At 39.3% G+C, this 19,771-nt stretch overlaps 2 protein-coding genes across 20 annotated transcripts; one reads left to right on the top strand and one right to left on the bottom strand.

The window, feature by feature from the left end:
* Positions 1–248: 248 nt before the first annotated feature.
* Positions 249–10,825, top strand: LOC129379226 (proteoglycan 4-like). 18 transcript variants are annotated; one of them, XM_055059908.1, is made up of 24 exons: positions 249–396; positions 475–557; positions 1,428–1,748; positions 1,938–2,231; positions 2,355–2,428; positions 2,563–2,613; positions 2,745–2,795; positions 2,904–2,981; positions 3,117–3,167; positions 3,276–3,353; positions 3,489–3,539; positions 3,666–3,716; positions 3,852–3,902; positions 4,038–4,088; positions 4,224–4,274; positions 4,395–4,445; positions 4,581–4,631; positions 4,731–4,778; positions 6,048–6,077; positions 6,213–6,263; positions 6,390–6,440; positions 6,576–6,626; positions 6,753–6,803; positions 10,301–10,825. In XM_055059908.1, the coding sequence occupies exons 2-24, from the start codon at positions 509–511 to the stop codon at positions 10,328–10,330; spliced, it is 1,716 nt and encodes a 571-aa protein (XP_054915883.1). In that variant the 5' UTR covers positions 249–396; positions 475–508; the 3' UTR covers positions 10,331–10,825. The 18 variants fall into 18 exon arrangements, with proteins under 18 accessions (XP_054915883.1, XP_054915882.1, XP_054915876.1 ...); XM_055059907.1 differs by having other exon boundaries at positions 4,197–4,274; positions 4,758–4,778; XM_055059901.1 differs by having other exon boundaries at positions 4,197–4,274.
* Positions 10,826–10,951: 126 nt separating this feature from the next.
* Positions 10,952–19,211, bottom strand: LOC129379230 (collagen alpha-1(XXIV) chain-like). 2 transcript variants are annotated; one of them, XM_055059925.1, is made up of 14 exons: positions 18,996–19,211; positions 17,446–17,572; positions 17,086–17,198; positions 16,921–16,962; positions 16,774–16,800; positions 16,588–16,659; positions 15,524–15,589; positions 13,904–13,930; positions 13,776–13,820; positions 13,660–13,695; positions 13,496–13,576; positions 13,079–13,175; positions 12,025–12,144; positions 10,952–11,033 (listed from the first exon to the last, which is right to left on the bottom strand). In XM_055059925.1, exons 2-14 carry the CDS (start codon positions 17,519–17,521, stop codon positions 11,011–11,013), a joined length of 825 nt encoding a protein of 274 aa, XP_054915900.1. In that variant the 5' UTR covers positions 17,522–17,572; positions 18,996–19,211; the 3' UTR covers positions 10,952–11,010. The 2 variants fall into 2 exon arrangements, with proteins under 2 accessions (XP_054915900.1, XP_054915901.1); XM_055059926.1 differs by lacking the exon at positions 10,952–11,033 and adding an exon at positions 12,407–12,515 and having other exon boundaries at positions 12,036–12,144.
* Positions 19,212–19,771: the final 560 nt, after the last annotated feature.

Below are 19,771 nucleotides of genomic sequence, written 5' to 3'. Positions count from 1 at the left end.
AATAGCACTGGAATATTGTCAAGGTCTTCTGCTATCAGTAGGTCTGCTGCAATTAGTCACATGCATGAAACAAAACACACTTTTGTATCACTTTGTAATGACTGGACATGCAGCTGGCCTGCCCACGGTATTAGCATATGGCCAAGTAGATTGCGGCGTATTCCTAAGTCCAGCCTATTGTCCGGGGCGTACTTACCAAAGAAGATAAATATGTAATGTACTCTGATTTCTGGGCTCTTTCTGTGGTAACACTGCATAAAAGGCTCAGTGCTGTACAACTTTACATGTGGTCAAGAATAAATTAGTCTCTGGCTTGCTACTGACTCCAGCTCCTTCCTTGGGCTCCCAACAGAAGAGCTGAGTGATAGAAAAAGCTAACAATTACCTGAACCGAAGGTATTTGTACAATATTTTTTCTGAAGCTAATCAATAACAGGGCATGCTATCAACTGTAGAATATGTTTATTTTAACAGCTCTTCAACAACAAAAGCTCATCTTTTTAGAGACATGAAAGCTGTGATTGGACTGCAGTTGATGCTGATAGGAGTCTGTTGTGGTGAGCTCTTCATGATTTTTCACATAACACCTTATTGACTGTGTGGTTGTTTTGTCTGGATTTCTCATACATTCTACATTGTGAAATCTCTTAATGACACATTGTTTAATATTTTCTACGTTGATTCATTTTTTAATGCCTTGGATTTCAAGGATATTCTTAAAGTTTTCTTCTTAAACCAAAATCAAAGTCTTCATTTGCTGTGTCTGCATTGGGTCATGCCTCTGATATTATCAGACATACACATCATTACTGTGTGAACGATAATCACATTTTATTGATAATAAAATTTTGGTTGTCAAATTAAGTTAGTACACACTTTGTCAGCATTAATGTCAAATTAATGTATTTGTTGTTTTTAATTAGGTATATGTAGCTTTTTTTTTGGCATGAAATGATTATAGAAAAAACAGAAATGCAACCACTACTGATAACAATAGCAGTCAAAGTAGGAATAATTGACAGCCATCTGACTTGGACAGATGAGGTTCTGAGAAGACAGAGCAGAAAACACAAGAAAAAACAAACAAAATGATGTTGGATTATTTCAGTGTTCATGACAGTAAAAAGTTGATAGCAGAAGATAGAAAACGTTGGCTATTATCTGCATTTCTCAGCAGATGTCCTCCTCCAGGAAGGACTTACAGCTCAGATTTCTCATATTATAGGAGATTGTTTTGGATTCGCTCAATTTTGTGGACTCTCTGATAGTAAGGAACTACAACTGTCCATATAGGAGTAACCAACTGAACAGTCATCAGCTGGCTGAACCAAAAGTTTTTTGTTTCAAGGTTGAGTCTTGCTGTTGTGGAGTGTTAAAAATGGTTTCATGCAAATAAATTTGTCTTCCCGTTTTTCTATTTTTCTAAGGTGTGGAATCTTCCTGCAATGCCAGAAAGAAGGACGTTCGTTGTTTTGGAGCCTTAGGAGGAACAGTGAACCTTCGGATAATGGATACGGCCACAACACTACCTGAATTCATTTGGGCCAAGCAACGCTCACAGTTATTCCACTGGATGTCCCAAAAGATTGTAGCTCGTACAGAGGACAATAGATTTAGCTTTTTTCCACATAATGGAATAGTTAAGATCACTAACCTTAGAAGGCACGACAGCGGTTTATATCAACTTGTTGTGTTCAAGGAAGGTCGAAAGCGCAAAGTTATAAGAACTTTGAAGCTTTTTATTGAAGGTAATTAGATGTTGATCTTCCTACATTTCTACTTATTTTTATTTTCTTCTCATACATTAATAGCAATTATAAAAATCTAACATTGTATTTCATCTATAGAATGTCAAATAAAACTATCATGTCTGTTCTGTCAATTGAATTGTATTTTAACTTAAAATTTCAATAATACTTCTGTGGTTTATCTCTCAGCTCCTGTGTCATCTCCGTGGCTAGATTCTCAATGTATGATGTCTGGAATGAAGAGGTTTATCTGCTTTTCTCAGAAACAGGGCAACTATTTCTGCAAGTGGACTATGAATAGAAAACCTCTGAAAAACTCTAAGTACTTCTCTGGATATGCTAACAAAATGTCTAAGCCCTATTATGGACATGATAAGACTTGCAGCATTTATTTGCTACCAAAGGCAATAGGTCATCTGGGCTGCTTTCTCCAGAATCACATAAGTTATTCCTTCATACAGATGTGGATAATAAACACCTGTGGTGAGTAAAAATATCATTAAATGAAACAACCTGATCTTTCATATATGTCAGCTTCATTTCTAAAAGCATCCCACACGAGAGATATTTAATCAAAACCATTTTGGGTATTTGGACCATCTACAGCCATAGAAAGATGGTATTTTCAGCTCCCAAAAAAGAAGAAAGGGGCAAACAAACCAACAGTCCCACGAAAACCGGTACGTGAGAAGTCATCAACACCTGCCACAGGATTTGCAATACTGAAAACATGAACCAATGTTTTAAAATTACGAAACTGTTCAATGTAAAGTTTTCCTCTTAACAGTCTTTTAATCTTTCATTGTCGACTCAGTCTAAAAACAAAAAGGGTCAGAAAAAAAACCCAAAAGTGCCACCAAAACCGGTAAGTTATAAGTTATCACCTGCCACAGGCTTTACAACACTTTAAGCATGCCCAATTGATGTACAATTACAAAATTTCCAAGTCGTAAGTTTTCCCATTAACCCTCTATAAATCCATCATTGTAATCTCAGTCTGCAAAAGAGACGTATGGGGTAACAACACCAACAGTCCCGCCAAAAACGGTACGTGAGAAGTCATCAACACCTGCCACAGATTTTACAATACTTTAATCACGACCCAATTTTTGTAAATTTGCAAAATTAACAAGTCAAATATTTTCCCATTAACAGTCTTTTAATTCTTCATTGTCAACTCAGTCTCCAAAAGAAAAGGATGAGGTTCAAAAACCAACAGTCCCACCAACACCGGTATGTGAGAAGTAATCAACACTGTCCACAGATTTTACAATACTTTAATCATGACCAAATTGATGGACAATTACCAAATTTATAAGACAAATGTTTTCCCTCCAACCCTCTTTTAATCCTTCATTGTGATCTCAGTCTCTAGAAAAGAACGATGGGGCAGAAAAACCAACAGTCCCAGCAAACCCGGTACGTGAGAAGTTATCAACACCTCTCACAGATTTTACAATACTTTAATCACGACCCAATTTTTGTAAATTTGCAAAACTTACAGGTCAAATGTTTTCCCATTAACAGACTTTTAATCCTTCATTGTCAACTCAGTCTCCGAAAGAGAATGATGGGGCAGAAAAACTAACTGTCCCACCAACACCGGTATGTGAGAAGTTATCAACACCTGCCACAGTGTTTACAATACCTTAATTATGATCCAATTTTTGTAAAATTTCAAAATTTACAAGATAAAAGTTCTCCTTCTAGTAGACTTTTATTCCTTCATTGTCTACTTAGTCTCCAAAAGAGAAGGATGGGGCAAAGAAACCAAAGGTGCCACCGAAAACGGTAAGTGACACACCTGCCACAGATGTTACAATACTTTAATCACGACCCAATTTTTGTAAATTTGCAAAATTTACAAGTCAAATATTTTCCCATTAACAGTCTCTTAATCCTTCATTGTCTACTCAGTCTCCAAAAGAAAAGGATGAGGTTAAAAAACCAACAGTCCCACCAACACCAGTATGTGAGAAGTAATCAACACTGTCCACAGATTTTACAATACTTTAATCATGACCCAATTGATGTATAATTACACAATTTATAAGACAAATGTTTTCCCTCTAACCCTCTTTTAATCCTTCATTGTGATCTCAGTCTCCAGAAAAGAACGATGGGGCAGAAAAACCAAAGGTGCCACAAAAACTGGTTAGTGAGAAGTAATCAAATCCTGCCACACTGTTTACAATACTTTAATCATGACCCAATTTTTGCAAGATTACTAAAATTACAAGACAAAAGTTATTCTATTAACACTCTTTTAATCCTTCATTGTCTACTCAGTCTCTGAAAGACAATGATGGGGCAGAAAAACCAACAGTCCCAGCAAAACCGGTATGTGAGAAGTTATCAACACCTGCCACAGTGTTTACAATACTTTGGTCATGACCCAATTTTTGTAAATTTGCAAAACTTACAGGTCAAATGTTTTCCCATTAACAGACTTTTAATCCTTCATTGTCAACTCAGTCTCCGAAAGAGAATGATGGGGCAGAAAAACCAACTGTCCCACCAACACTGGTAAGTGAGAAGTCATCTACATCTGCCTCAGGTTTTACAATACCTTAATTATGACCCAATATTTGTAAAATTACAAAATTTACAAGATAACACTCTTTTAATCCTTCATTGTCAACTCAGTCTCCAAAAGAGAATGATGGGGCAGAAAAACCAACTGTCCCACCAACACCGGTATGTGAGAAGTTATCAACACTGTCCACAGATTTTACAATACTTTAACCATGACCAAATTGATGGACAATTACCAAATTTATAAGACAAATGTTTTCCCTCCAAACCTCTTTCAATCCTTTATTGTGATCTCAGTCTCTAGAAAAGAACGATGGGGCAGAGAAACCAAAGGTGCCACCGAAACCGGTAAGTGACACACCTGCCAGAGATGTTACAATACATTACTCACGACCCAATTTTTGTAAATTTGCAAAATTTACAAGTCAAATATTTTCCCATTAACAGTCTCTTAATCCTTCATTGTCTACTCAGTCTCCAAAAGAAAAGGATGAGGTTAAAACCAACAGTCCCACCAACACCAGTATGTGAGAAGTAATCAACACTGTCCACAGATTTTACAATACTTTAATCATGACCCAATTGATGTATAATTACACAATTTATAAGACAAATGTTTTCCCTCTAACCCTCTTTTAATCCTTCATTGTGATCTCAGTCTCCAGAAAAGAACGATGGGGCAGAGAAACCAAAGGTGCCACAAAAACTGGTTAGTGAGAAGTAATCAAATCCTGCCACACTGTTTACAATACTTTAATCATGACCCAATTTTTGCAAGATTACTAAATTTACAAGACAAAACTTATTCTATTAACACTCTTTTAATCCTTCATTGTGTACTCAGTCTCCGAAAGACAATGATGGGGCAGAAAAACCAACAGTCCCAGCAAAACCGGTATGTGAGAAGTTATCAACACCTGCCACAGTGTTTACAATACTTTGATCATGACCCAATTTTTGTAAATTTGCAAAACTTACAGGTCAAATGTTTTCCCATTAACAGACTTTTAATCCTTTATTGTCAACTCAGTCTCCGAAAGAGAATGATGGGGCAGAAAAACCAACTGTCCCACCAACACTGGTAAGTGAGAAGTCATCTACATCTGCCTCAGGTTTTACAATACCTTAATTATGACCCAATATTTGTAAAATTACAAAATTTACAAGATAACACTCTTTTATTCCTTCATTGTCTACTTAGTCTCCAAAAGAGAAGGATGGGGCAGAGAAACCAACTGTCCCACCAAAACCGGTATGTGAGAAGTTATCAACACCTGCCACAGTGTTTACAATACTTTGATCATGACCCAATTTTTGTAAATTTGCAAAACTTACAGGTCAAATGTTTTCCCATTAACAGACTTTTAATCCTTCATTGTCAACTCAGTCTCCGAAAGAGAATGATGGGGCAGAAAAACCAACTGTCCCACCAACACTGGTAAGTCAGAAGTCATCTACATCTGCCTCAGGTTTTACAATACCTTAATTATGACCCAATATTTGTAAAATTACAAAATTTACAAGATAACACTCTTTTATTCCTTCATTGTCTACTTAGTCTCCAAAAGAGAAGGATGGGGCAGAGAAACCAACTGTCCCACCAACACCGGTATGTGAGAAGTTATCAACACCTGCCACAGTGTTTTACAATACTTTGATCATGACCCAATTTTGTAAATTTGCAAAACTTACAAGTCAAATATTTTCCCATTAACAGTCTTTTTATCCTTCATTGTCTACTCAGTCTCCAAAGAAAAGGATGAGGTTAAAAAACCAACAGTCCAACCAACACCGGTATGTGAGAAGTAATCAACACTGTCCACAGATTTTACAGTACTTTAATCATGACCAAATTGATGGACAATTACCAAATTTATAAGACAAATGTTTTCCCTCCAAACCTCTTTTAATCCTTCATTGTGATCTCAGTCTCTAGAAAAGAACGATGGGGCAGAGAAACCAAAGGTGCCACCGAAACCGGTAAGTGACACACCTGCCACAGATGTTACAATACATTACTCACGACCCAATTTTTGTAAATTTGCAAAATTTACAAGTCAAATATTTTACCATTAACAGTCTTTTTATCCTTCATTGTCTACTCAGTCTCCAAAAGAAAAGGATGAGGTTAAAAAACCAACAGTCCAACCAACACCGGTATGTGAGAAGTAATCAACACTGTCCACAGATTTTACAGTACTTTAATCATGACCAAATTGATGGACAATTACCAAATTTATAAGACAAATGTTTTCCCTCCAACCCTCTTTTAATCCTTCATTGTGATCTCAGTCTCCAGAAAAGAACGATGGGGCAGAGAAACCAAAGGTGCCACAAAAACCGGTACGTGAGACACCTGCCACAGATGTTATAATACTTTAATCATGACCCAATTTTTGCAAGATTACTAAATTTACAAGACAAAAGTTATTCTATTAAAAGTCTTTTAATTCTTCATTGTCAACTCAGTCTCCAAAAGAGCATGATGGAGCAGAAAAACCAACAGTCCCACCAAAACCGGTACGTGAGAAGTTATCAACTGCCACAGATTTTACAATATTTTTATTATGTCCCAATTTTTGTAAATTTGCTAAATTTATAAGTCAAAAGCTTTCCCATTAACAGTTTAAGAAACCAACAGCACCATCAAAACCAGTAAGTGAGAAGTCATCAACACCTGCTACAGGTTTTTCAGCACTTTACTCATGACCCAATCTTGTCAATTTAAAGTTTTTCCATTAAGAATCTCTTAATCCTTCATTGCGATCTCAGTCTCCAAAAGCAAAGGATTGGGCTAACATACCAAAAGGTCCCCCTAAGTTTGGTTGGTGGAACTTCACAAACACCTGCAACGGGTTTTACAGCACATTTAGTGTGACTCACTACAATCCACCTTTTCAATTTCATCACTACTAGTTATGTTCCTGAATTTATGTGATTCCATTCCAATTATCATTGCTTACATTGGGTTTGGCAAATGTTTTTCTCACTTTACAGTGGATTTCTGCATATTATTCGAGCTACAGTCTTTTGCTTCACTGAAAAAAAAAATCCATAATATTGATGGTAAAAATGAGAAGATACAAAGTTAAAATGCAAAGCACTACATTACCACATGCTGTTCAGAGTGTTACTATAACTCAAGACAGATAATTTTTATTTAATTTAAAATGCAGTCATTTTAAATGAAGTAGAATTTGATTAAAAAGTTAATTTATTTTAGTGACTTAATTGACTAATTAAATAAACTTAAATTTCAGCAATACTGGTCATGCTATTATTGCATCAGTAAATAAATGAACTTTTATGTTTATTTAGTGATAATCAGTAAATAACCATCACCTTGTCTACTGATGTGTAAATAAGCATCAGTCTATTTACTGATGTTTTCAAACTTATTTTAGAAATGTACAACTTTTGGAAATTGTAAAATTCATGGAAAAATACTGTATTGATGCTAGAAGTTAGTTTCCCTAAAATTTCTCTTCAACACTAAACTAGCAGTTTTGCTGCTGATGCGTCAAGCAGAAAACTCTTAGTGTAGGACAAATGTGTGTTTGGCATAAAATTTCAAGTAATACCAAATGTATCACTTGATAAAGTAGCAGAAAAGTCGGCAGTTGGAGTTTTCCCTGTAATCATTTAATTCCTTATCTGTATTGAATCGTCACCAAAACAGTTCAGCCATATCATCTGCTGGTAATGTTTAGAAAACCCAATTGCATCGCCGCTTTTATCAGACTGCCTGACAGTTCAGTAGATTTCAATCATTAGCGCGTGAATGTGTCTTTAAAATTTCAAGAAAAATGGAGTATTATGAAAATTATATTAAACCAAAGTATCACCCTAGCCTTCTCTTCTTTATTATCAATTATTATACGCAACATATAATGTGTTTTTATGAGGTACACAAGGGAACTCCTCCTCGGGCATGGGAGGAGTTCGGAGAGACCATGGAGAAAGACTTTTGCATGGCTTCGAGGCGATTCTGGTCCACCATCCGGCATTTCAAGAGGGGGAAGCGATGCAGAACCAACCCTGTTTATAGTGGGGATGGTGTGCTGCTGACCTCGACTCTTCACGTTGTGGGCCAGGGGCGGAGTACTTCGAAGACCTCCTCAATCCCACTGACATGCCTTCCATTGAGGAAGCTGAGCCTGGGGATGTTGGGTTGGTCTCTCCAATCTCTGGGGACGAGGTCGTCGAGGTGGTTAAAAAACTCCTTGGTGGCAGGGCCCCGGGGGTGGATGAGATTCGCCCAGAGTTTCTCAGTGCTCTGGATGTTGTAAGGTTGTGTTGGTTGACGCGACTCTGCAGTATCGCATGGACATCAGAGGGTACTCCTGGATTGGCAGACTGGGGTGGTGGTCCCCCTGTTTAAAAAGGGGGATCGGAGGGTGTGCTCTAATTACAGAGGGATCACACTCTTAAGCCTCCGTGGCAAGGTCTATTCGGGGGTGGTGGAGAGGAGGGTCCGTCGGATAGTCGACCTCGGATTTTGGAGGAGCAGTGTGGTTTTCGTCCTGGTCGTGGAACACTGGACCAGCTCTACACCCTCAGCAAGGTCCTGGAGGGTGCATGGGAGTTCGCCCAACCAGTCTTCATGTGCTTTGTGGACTTGGAGAAGGCATTCGACCGTGTCCCTCGGGGTGCCCTCTGGGGGGTTCTCCGGGAGTATGGGGTACCGGGCCCTTTGATATGGACTGTCAGGTCCCTGTATGACCGGTGTCAGAGTCTGGTCCGCATTGCCGGCAATAAGTCAGACTCGTTTCCGATGAGGGTTGGACTCTGCCGGGGCTGCCCTTTGTCACCGATTCTGTTCATTACTTTTATGGACAGAATTTCTAGGCGCAGCCAAGGTGTTGAGGGGATCTGTTTTTGGTGGCATCAGGATTCCATCTCTGCTTTTTGCGGATGATGTGGTCCTATTGGCTTCATCGGGACATGATCTGCAGCTCTCGCTTGAGCGGTTCACAGCTGAGTGTGAAGCGGCCGGGATGAGGATCAATGCCTCCAAGTCCGAGACCATGGTCTTGAGCCCGAAAAGGGTAGATGCCTCCTCCGGGTCGAGGGGAATGTCCTGCCTCAAGTGGAGGAGATTAAGTATCTTAGGATCTTGTTCACGAATGAGGGAAGAAGGGAGCGGGAGGTCAACAGGCGGATTGGGGTGGCGTCCGCTGTGAAGCGGGTCCGTCGAGGTGAAGAGAGAGCTGAGTCAAAAGCGAAGCTCTCTTTTACTGGTCAATCTAAGTTCCTACCCTCATCTATGGTCATGAACTTTGGGTCATGACCGAAAGAACGAGATCTCGCATACAAGCGGCTGAAATGATTTTTTGTCTGTAGGTTGGCTGGGTTCTCCCTTAGAGATAAGGTGAGAAGCTCAGTCATCCGGGAGGGACTCAGAGTAGAGCCGCTGCTCCTCCACATAGAGAGGAGACAGTTGAGGTGGCTCGGGCATCAGGTCAGGATGCCCCATGGACGCCACCCTGGTGAGGTTTTTTGGGCACGTCCCACCGGTAGGAGACTGCAGGGAAGACCCAGGACACCCTGGAGGTACGACATCTCTCGGCTGGCCTGGGAACGCCTTGGGATTCCCCCGGAGGAGCTGGAGGAAGTGGCTGGGGAGAGGGAAGTCTGGGCCTCCCTTCTTAGGCTGCTACCCCCGCGACCCGACCTCGGATAAGGGCAGAAGATGGATGGATGGATGGACAAGGGATACATACTTATATATATCTATATATATATACACACAGAATATATAATTCTTCCATTAACTTAAGTTCAGGAGCACTGACACACCCAAACCATAACTCCAATGTTCCAAGTAATCTACTTATACTCTGCACACCCATTCTCTGTTGCGTTTCATCAACTCCACCCTCTCTTATCATTTACCTGTTTTACATCAGCCCACTTCAATCGATCAAATTTTTCCCTTTCATTCCTTTCTCCCATTATCCTCATCCCTCTTCTCCTTCCCTCCATGCCATAACCATGCTGTATTCTTTTTGCTGCAGGTTCCATCTGAGAAACCCACAGGGATCTGAAGACCTGAGGTAGGTGGGCTTGGGAAAATAAGCGGACCAAATCTTCCTGAAGACCATACCCCCACGCTGAGTCTTCATCTCCCAACCTCCAGCATCCTCAGATCCAAGCTCATTCATCCCTCCATCCCCTTCCTGCAATAAATGTTTAAACTTACACATTTGTGGCATGGAACTCAGGCATATCCTGGGAGTTAATTATTCTGACTGCCTTCCTTTTAATAATGACTGAGGATTCTCAAATATATATATGTATAGTATGTAAACTGTGTATTTCTAATTAATATATTTAAATATCTAGTTTCAACTGTTTCAATTATAAATCTGCTGCTCACATATTCATGCACCACGGCTTGGACACAGACACACACATTTACATGTTGGAAACACATTGTCGGCCATTGCATAAGTGATGAGAGCTTTATTGGTGTTTTTGTTTGAACGTGTCTTTGGCTGCTTGCAACACAGTTTTACATTTATGTTGGACAAAGTGTTTGCATGAGGAAAATCTAAATTTGAAAAACAATTGTTAAAAAAAATCCTCATAAATGAAAATACCAGACATGCAGAGATTCTTAATCTGGACTCAGTGAGTCTTTGAAACCAGTAAAATGTTGCAGGAGAGGAGAAGGAATCGATCTGATGACCCATCAGTCAGCTTGGAAAGATCACCCAGTTAGCTGTCAAGGTGTAGTCTGCGGCCCTCCTGGTCCAAGCATGGAGCAAAACACACAGAGAATGGATGGCTATGTTAAAGTAACTTTTCATTATAACACTTTTAAGCAGGCAATTAGTGTGAAGTCATATCCTGATTATATCCTCATCAAATGAAATGAAATAAAGGTTTGAAAACATCAATCTATGTGCAAATAATTACTTAGTTAAGTTAGTAAAGTAAATGAACTTATTATTCAAATTCTGCTTAATTTAAGTGACTGCATTGAACATGCTGCAATCTACTTGTAAGAAACAATAACACATGGTACCTAAAGATGACCAGACTGCAAAAAAAAAAATTCTATAATTCACAATATCTTATCAAACCTGAATCAATGTAAAATACTTGGTGCTACTCCTGGTGTAAGCATTTGTCAGACATGATTTGATGGGACAATAAATGTATAAAGGTCAACTAAGGACATGCAAAAAAATTTTACTTCAAAATATTGAAGTCGTCTTCATTTGGTCCAGCTTGTTTTAAATGCGTTAATTTTAATTTTCCTCTCTAATAGAATTGGTAGTTGATCCGAACCAGGCAGGTGTTTCATGCATGATGCACACTTCATGCCTCATCAATATGAATACTTTTTGGCATGATTTAACTTTCTGTCAACTCTGATTAAACTGAAGGAACTTCTGTGTTTATACTTCTTTCTGCATGTGTGTTGATGTTCTGGGGTGTGGATGAAGATGGATGCTCTCTGTCTAGACTACTGTAATGTCAAACTTGTGGAGCTAAACTGTCTCAGGATGTTTGACACATCCTGAAGGAACAACTGTTGACTGGTTACAGATGAGTATCCAGTAGAAGGCAAGATTACATTTGATGTTCAAGAAAACTTAAATGTTAGATGGCACAGACCAAATAAAGTTCTTTCTGTCCTGATAATTAAAACCTAGAGGAGGTATGTCTGTCTGATAATATTGTATTTCTATTCCCTCTAAACTTCTTGGATTGCTTCTCCGGCAGTGGTTACCAGGACATTCATCCACTGGGAATCTGTGTAGATGAAGAGAGATCTTCTGTCCGTCCTCAGCACCATCACGTTCTCCGCCCGCAACCGCCTCATCTCTTTCTCTCCGTCTGCAATAAACACCTGCAGAAATAAAGATGGGATGAATATTTATCCTTAAAAAAGGGAGAAATCAAGATACCTGAGACAAGAAGAAGCTCACAGAATTGAACAAGATCTGCGAGGTCAGGCCTAGCAGAACCTTGCAATGAGGCCTCGGATGTCAGGATGCATATCTGAGGCCCCCTGCTGGAAGTTTGCCGCCTCCATTTACCAGACCTCAGATTGACTTGTTTATTGTTTGAACCACATTGTTCAATAAGTGGGAGTGGGAGAGTTTACTGACCGTCAGTACATTGTCCAATGGACTCTGTGAACTTTGACCTCGTGGGCAGCTGCAGGGGGTTGGGGTCCTCTGCTGCCGGAGTCTCCCTGCAGTCCAGGCAGGATGTACACTGGAACAACACGAGCTGCTTCACTCAGCCAGGACCAGAGCCTAACCTCTTATCAGATATGTTAGGATTTTGTGCTCATAATTCCACAATAAAACTGTAGGGATGTGGATCAAACACTATATATTCTACAGAGGTAAACATTAGAGTTTGTGAAGTCTCTAAGGCTCACAGATCCCTTTATCTCTATTGTTGCTGGCTGCATGGAAGGTCTGACTTCTGCCTGCTGAAATGAGCAACTCTGCAGGACTGCAAATACAGCTGAGTTGTTCTTTTCACCATGCACACCTTTTCTACTGTTACTCTGGGCAACTGCCAATATATGAAACCACTGATCTCAACATCCATGATTTCAGATGGAAAGGTCATAACAAATGTATAAAGTCAAGGTAATATTCTAATGGGCTTTCATTAAATATAAGCAGAAAATCAACTTTAACAGAAATAAAGACTTGAAAATCAGACTGTGTGGAATTAATCTACATAATGAGTTACACTTGTTTATTGGAGTGAAATGAATTTTATATATACTATTTTACATAGATTTTTTTTTCTTCCATACAAACCTTGTCCAGGTAGACCAGGCTCTCCATGTAGACCATGCAGTCCTGCTGCACCAGGGTCTCCCTGTTCCCCGGCCGGTCCCATAGAACCTTTTAAGCCCTGCACACATTTACTGACTTGCTGACTCTTTGAAAAATTAATGTTTGAATATACTTATAACTATAGATACATACATTCCATCCACTTAGGGAATGTGTTAAGTTGTGTTAACACAAGTTAAGTATTTGTTAACTTGTATAAACAAGTACTTATCAATAAATACTTGTTAACATAAGTACTTAACCTTGTGTTAACAAGTAGTTAAGAAATGTGATTAACAATTTGTTAATCACACAAGTAGTGATTAACACTACTTTGTGTTAATCAACTACAATCATGAATACTTGGAATATGCATGCAGTACATCTGTGTGGACCTACCATCTTCCCTCTGGCTCCTGGCTCTCCTCTTGTTCCTTGCTCCCCCATCAGACCTCTGTTTCCCTTCTGGCCCAGGTGTCCCTGAGACAGGAAATGCATTCTGTCACAGCCTCTCCATCATGCAGCTTCTATATTCGTCTACCACTCATCAGTCAGAGTTTCACCTGCTCTCCAGCTGGCCCATGGACGCCACGCTTGCCCTGTGGACACACACATATACACCAGATCCAAGTGTGTTTCATTCAGCATTGAGTGGAGAAAAAAGCTCTGACTTCCTAACCTTCTCTCCTGTGGGGCCTCTGTATCCTTTGAGGCCCTTATCACCCTGATAATTAGAAAAAACAGCAGATGAGAGACAAGCAGCTCAGAGAGGGCTGGCAGGAAAAGGCAGGAGAAAACGTTCCTCACCCTGAGTCCTGGATGACCTTTACTGCCCTGTAACAACACAACACAAACTCACTTAGGTCCATTTTGTGGTCCACTTGTGCTAAATTCATAAACCCCAACAAGGCCAGCCCAAGTGTTTTGGGGCCAAAACCAGATTTTAATTGGCCCCTTCCTCATAACAACATGTCAAAACCAGATACTTCATCATTCCTAGGCTACACCATACCAGCAGTTATTAGCTTACACTGCAAAAACTAAATTGTACCAAGACTTTTTGTTTAGTTCTAGTGTGAATATCTTAGTACAAAGGAAATAAAACAAAGAAAGCTCATCAGTACATTTTAACAAGAAATGGGATCTTGTGTTAAGTCAATAATTTCTTAATATTGATGGAAACATATTTGTTCCACTGGCAGATTATTTCACTTATAACATGGAAAAACTGCGTTGCTATAAGTGAAACAATCTGCAAGTGGAACTACTGAATTATTATAGTGGAATTATTGATTTAACACAAGCTCCTATATCTTGCTGAAAAGTTACTTTGAAATTAGTTTTGTCTTATTTCAAATGCACTAAGATATTTGCACAATAGTACTTGGTCAGACTTTATGTTTTTTCAGTGTACATCATACTGGTTATTAAGGTGGCTGATTTTAACATTACAGGAGAAGCAAACAAGCAAAATGTTCTAATTTGTACTTTGAGATTCAGAGTGTTATTTAAATGTAACATATTAATTTAACTATTTAAAAATATCAACTGCAGACAAACACTGACTTTACAGTAGAGTTAGGAAATTTCATATCTTTTATTTTGTGACTTGGAACAAACAGAAAGTGTAGGTGGTAGTGATGGGTCCGTCAACACTGACGCGTCGACGCATGAGTGAAGCCCATACACAAAACCCCGTGTTGATGCGCGTGTTGCTTTCAGCAAGTCACGTGACCGATACAGGAACTGTTTCAAAATGATACTGGCGCCATACTGTGTGTATAAGGAAGTGAATCTCTCAACGTAATACATTTGCAAAAAAAAAAAATTCTTGATCTTTTATGGTACAGCGTCAATATGGATCCTCAAGGCAAAAGAAAGATTTCATAGTTTGAGACCATTTTGATCTAACATCAGAAAATAAGGTGTTGTTATCACTTGGTTGTTGGTTCATCCGATTCTTTTAGTTTCTACTTGATCTCTCTGAATCTTAGTTTACTTTTATATTATGTTCTGAAGATTAAGTGTTGCATATGTTTGACAGAACTGTCTTATTTAAATAAATCCACCTCCTCAATGCTGAGGCATTATAGGCCATCAGAATGAATCACAGATACACATAGGATAAACTCAGGAAAACAGGCATTCTACAAATTACTCAGTTGCTTTTTATAAATTGTTTCACATAAATGTATTCACTTCATTTTTTTCTATGGAAGAAGTTGTGTCAACAAAGTCTAACGGTCTAAATTTCAAAATGTTGGAAAAACTTTTTTTATTATATATATATATATATATATATATAATATAAATGTGTACAGAAAAAACAAACAAAAGAAAAACAGTCCACAGCATCCTCATGCCAAATAGTTGAGATATTTTTCCATGACTTGGTGAAATGTAAGATGAATTAAAGCTTTGTTGTACCTTTATCATCCCAGGAGTTCCGATGTCTCCATACAGACCCCTCCAGCCTCTCTCACCTTTCTCCCCCTGTGGGACCAGTGACCCACATGAGCTCTAGGCTTCCAAAGGTCAATGCCCTTTATCACCATTTGTATCATCTTTCATTTTCCAACATGATTAATACTTACTTCAACAACCTGTTGTAAACAGTGTATGATATGTATTTTGCCTTATACCGAATTATCATTACACTTCAGGACAGTGCAGGGATTTTTTACAGTAATCCATGCCATGATGCAGCCACACACTGTTTTGTTTATGTATTAATTATCAGTAACTAGTCAGGCCTTTGGACACAGTTAACTATTGCTCCATGGTTTCATTTGCACATTATTAACCACAACAGCAGAGATGGGAGCCTTAAATGTGGAAATGGAGAACTGGCTGGAGGCTCAGATCAATTATTTTAGACTTAAATCAATTGAAAAATATATAGGTATTTTATCTGTGTTTTTTTTTTTTTTTTTTACTTGCATTGGTTTGTATGATTCTAGTCTTTAGTCCTCATTAATAATCAAATTTTACTTGTGTTTAGATTTGTGGCCTGCGCCGAGCCTGACATGGGACTGGGGCCGGGTAGGAACCCAATCATTTGCTCCATGTTCAGGTCTGGGTCAGGCTCAGGCTCCTAGTGTGTCTAACAAGGCTGAAATGCATGCAGCACTGAGAAGACCACATGAGAACACACCATGCAAAGTGATGTTAATCTACTTATTATAGTTTAGACAGAGGAGTGGATGATTTAATGAACGAAGTCAATCGGGTGCCGCAGTTCATTAGACTGAAACAGTTGCTGCATGTGGGTCAGGCCGGCCGGGTTGGATTTCTTAGGCCTGATATAAACTCTAACATGTGACGACATAAATTTGCTGGGATCTTTGAAATGACAATGTTGACTGGCTGAACAAACCTTAGATTCTTTTAGCATCTTTTGAATTGTTGGTCATTATCTTAACAACAAACATATGTTGGGACATATGTCCCTGATTTGTAGAGATTTTCAAATGCTTGAAACTGCCTTTTACCTTCTGACCTGGTTTTCCCAGAGGACCTTGTGGTCCTGGTTCTCCTTTTGGACCTGTCACACCAGGTTTACCCTGAAACAAACAGAATGAAGGAGCTATTGCTTTTAATCTATTACATAAAAATAAATAAATAAATAAAACAACAACAACAACAAAAAAACAGATCAAATTTGTTCTGTTCTGTACCTTTGCTCCTCGCAGCCCTCTGCAGCCCTTTAAACATAAAACATCACAAAATGCTCTGTAATGTTTCAAAAAAAGATGTTTTCTATGGCATTGTTCTGTATGGCCTTAGCAATGATTAGTATATAAAATAGAAAATATCCTCCCCACCTTTTCCCCTGTAGGTCCTGTGATGTGTTCTGTCATGTTGACCTGAAGGTTTGAGGACAACAGGCTCAGCATCACTGGATGCTTTTGTTCATAGTTTACAACCCAACGACATTAGAAACTAAAACTGCAGAACTAAAAGTACTGCAGAGCAAAAGACCTCCTTACCATCAGCTCTGCTTTGTGTTTGATTGGAGGAAACATAGGAGGAGGCAGAGGAGGCAGGAAGAAGACTTCACATTTCCGAGCCAGCCACTTGCTGCCTCTACTCACTGGAAATCCTGTATGTACGTACACAAGTAACATAAACACATAAACTGCTGTTAGAACATTATAGTCACAGAGAAAGACTTGTGGTTCATGTGAAGCCAAATATCGGTTTAGAAAGTGTTGGACGATCACCAATCTCCCAAAACTAAGGACATGTGGGCCTATTTATTGGTGATCTCCTACTGGAGGAGTTCAGGGATTTTGCTACACTAAAACGATGAAATGAGGTTCTGGGGACAGTGCTCACTTTTCACTTACGGGATGTTAAAGAGGAAGCTGCATGCGGGAGGCCAGAAAGTAACGTAGTCCATCCCAGAAGCAGTATCATCAGCATCTCTTCTCTTCATGAAGCAGCAATCAGATGACCACAACTTCAGAAATGAACCTTTGAAAATAAAAACTCTGTTGAGACGTTCTGGGTTGTTACAATACAAACAATTCTGCCTGCCACACGTTAGCTTCCTTTGTAGCAGTGATTTCACCACTTCCACAGGTTGAGAATGTTATCAATCAGAGCATTTCAGGTTAGACTTTCAGTGTCATTATATTAATTTGTAAAACTGACTAATGGAAGTAGATCAGCAAAATTATAGCCACTAGCCAGGAGGTTCATTATGTTTACAGTGGAAGGAGGCTTTTTATTGTTGATTATGACCGTAAGGTATTCAGAGTAGAATCAGAAATGAAAAAATCAAGGATTCCTTTCACTGGAATAAGCGACTGAAAAACAGACCAAACCTATAATCCATCCTAAGTCAAACTGGAGTCAGGCAAAAGTCAAATCCATCAACTAATAGATCTCCCTTAGTGAACATTGAAATAATCCAACATCAATGCATCCGTTTCTTTTTATACATTCATCTCAACCTCCAGTCAGTCGTGGCAGATGGCTGCTTGTACAGACCCAGGTTCTGGTTCTGATTCTGCTGTGGAGATTTTCCTCTCCACTGTTGCTATATGCATGCTCATTACGGGGAACGCTGTTAAGTCAACAGCACTACACAAGCGATTTTCTGCTGTTGGTAAACTCTGGTCCTATATGAGGGAATGCTACAAGTCAACGACTCGATGGAACCCGATGGGTTTCCTAAGAAAGAAAACTTTCTAAACTAGTTTCAATAACAAACTGAGATTAATGCATTGATGGATAACTAGGATTAATGCATGGATTTATTTAAATGACTTATTTTAAACTTTGAGACAACATCTTTTGTGTAGTGTTGCTATATGAATAGCAAAACATAAACTTGAAAATCTGAGTAATTGAACAGGTTCAACAGAAATATATAAAAATATCCATTTCATTAATAAAGTTAAGTTGTAAGCCAACAGCTGGTCATAAATCTTCACTCAACCTGTTTCTTGTGTTCCTCATCTGCTCAGTATGTTGCAGTGGTTGCGGTGTGTAACCCTGGATAAGCGTTGAAAGTGATGAAAAGCATTTCAGACAGTGTGTAACATGAGAAAGGATGCAAGTGCATGGAGCGTTTTTCCACACAGCGGAGCTCCGTTCACACTAAGGATGATCTCAGGAGGAGGTAAAAGTTGCACCACTCTGCCTGCAATAATTCATCTCCTGCAGCCCGAAGTCCTTCCAGTACAACGCTGCTTTATGGTCATAAATGTTTTCAGAGCAAAAAGCCACACATTCTAGGAAAAAATGCTAGAAAAACCTCAACCATCCAGAGATTAAGGGATTCAATCTGACACAATTTAAAGACTTAAAATTGGTAAACATGAGGGAATCCATCCTGATGAACTCTTATACTAGCAAGTTCCCATGCACCGGTCCCTGCATGCTGTCCTACCTTGCTGTTGAATCCTCTGGGACCTCGTCCTGCAGAGCTGGAGCACAATCTGCTAAGCTTGCACCCCTGAATCTGGTTCATCTCAGTAAAGCGTAGAAATGCAGCACAGCCACTGGCAGAGCTCAGCAAAAATAATCAGATAATTACTTAAACACTGAGCCAAAGAGGAGCTTGCTCATCAAAGCTCAGAGCAGGGAGAAGTCACTGGCATCTTCTGTTAGCTGTTCGATGTCAGCCTGTCACTACTGCAGCCAACAGATTTACTACAGGAGGAATGCAAGAAAAGAAAACATAAACCCTTTCACTTGTCAGTTTAGAGACAGACTATCTTTCAGATCTTTTCCAGATCTGAAAAACTGGAAATGCATCAGAGGTACAACAATGTCCCATGTTACAGTGTCATTACAATAAACGTACAGCAAGAAGCAGTGGGATGAAACGGCATAATTGAGTACGTCTTCCTCTCATCAGTCAGCGGTTCAGAGCCTGTCCTGCTGTTCCCTGTGTGGCTGCAGGGTTTCAACTGGGTTCAGGTCCAGACTTCTTCATGTCACAGCATCCGAGTGACAAACACTTTCACTTTGGCATGGTGATGAAGGAACAAGAGCAGATCTGATGGCAGCATGGAGGCACAGCAACACTGTGTGCAGTTATTAGACATGTTGTCCTTCAGAGGATTTTTATTACTGATCAATCAATTCTAAATGTTAGTAAACCTGATAATTCAAGAAAATAAAGAGGACCTTCTGGTTGTTTCAGCAGAATATCTATTTGTT

This window comes from Poeciliopsis prolifica, unplaced genomic scaffold (assembly GCF_027474105.1).
Source record: "Poeciliopsis prolifica strain line A6 unplaced genomic scaffold, Auburn_PproV2 SCAFFOLD056, whole genome shotgun sequence".
In the NCBI taxonomy this organism is placed as follows: domain Eukaryota; kingdom Metazoa; phylum Chordata; class Actinopteri; order Cyprinodontiformes; family Poeciliidae; genus Poeciliopsis; species Poeciliopsis prolifica.
This window is presented reverse-complemented; position numbering and strand designations above follow the sequence as displayed.

Bases quoted from the DNA above. Each gene is read 5' to 3' on its own strand.
- LOC129379226 (XM_055059900.1), top strand. From the start codon at position 509: ATGAAAGCTGTGATTGGACTGCAGTTGATGCTGATAGGAGTCTGTTGT. The intron at 2,232-2,354 runs GTGAGTAAAAAT...GACCATCTACAG, and splicing joins GTGGATAATAAACACCTGTG to CCATAGAAAGATGGTATTTT. The intron at 6,264-6,389 runs GTAAGTGACACA...TTGTCTACTCAG, and splicing joins CAAAGGTGCCACCGAAACCG to TCTCCAAAAGAAAAGGATGA.
- LOC129379230 (XM_055059925.1), bottom strand. From the start codon at position 17,521: ATGCTGATGATACTGCTTCTGGGATGGACTACGTTACTTTCTGGCCTC. The intron at 16,963-17,085 runs GTAAGGAGGTCT...TCAAACCTTCAG, and splicing joins AACACAAAGCAGAGCTGATG to GTCAACATGACAGAACACAT. The intron at 16,660-16,773 runs GTACAGAACAGA...TGTTTGTTTCAG, and splicing joins GAGGGCTGCGAGGAGCAAAG to GGTAAACCTGGTGTGACAGG.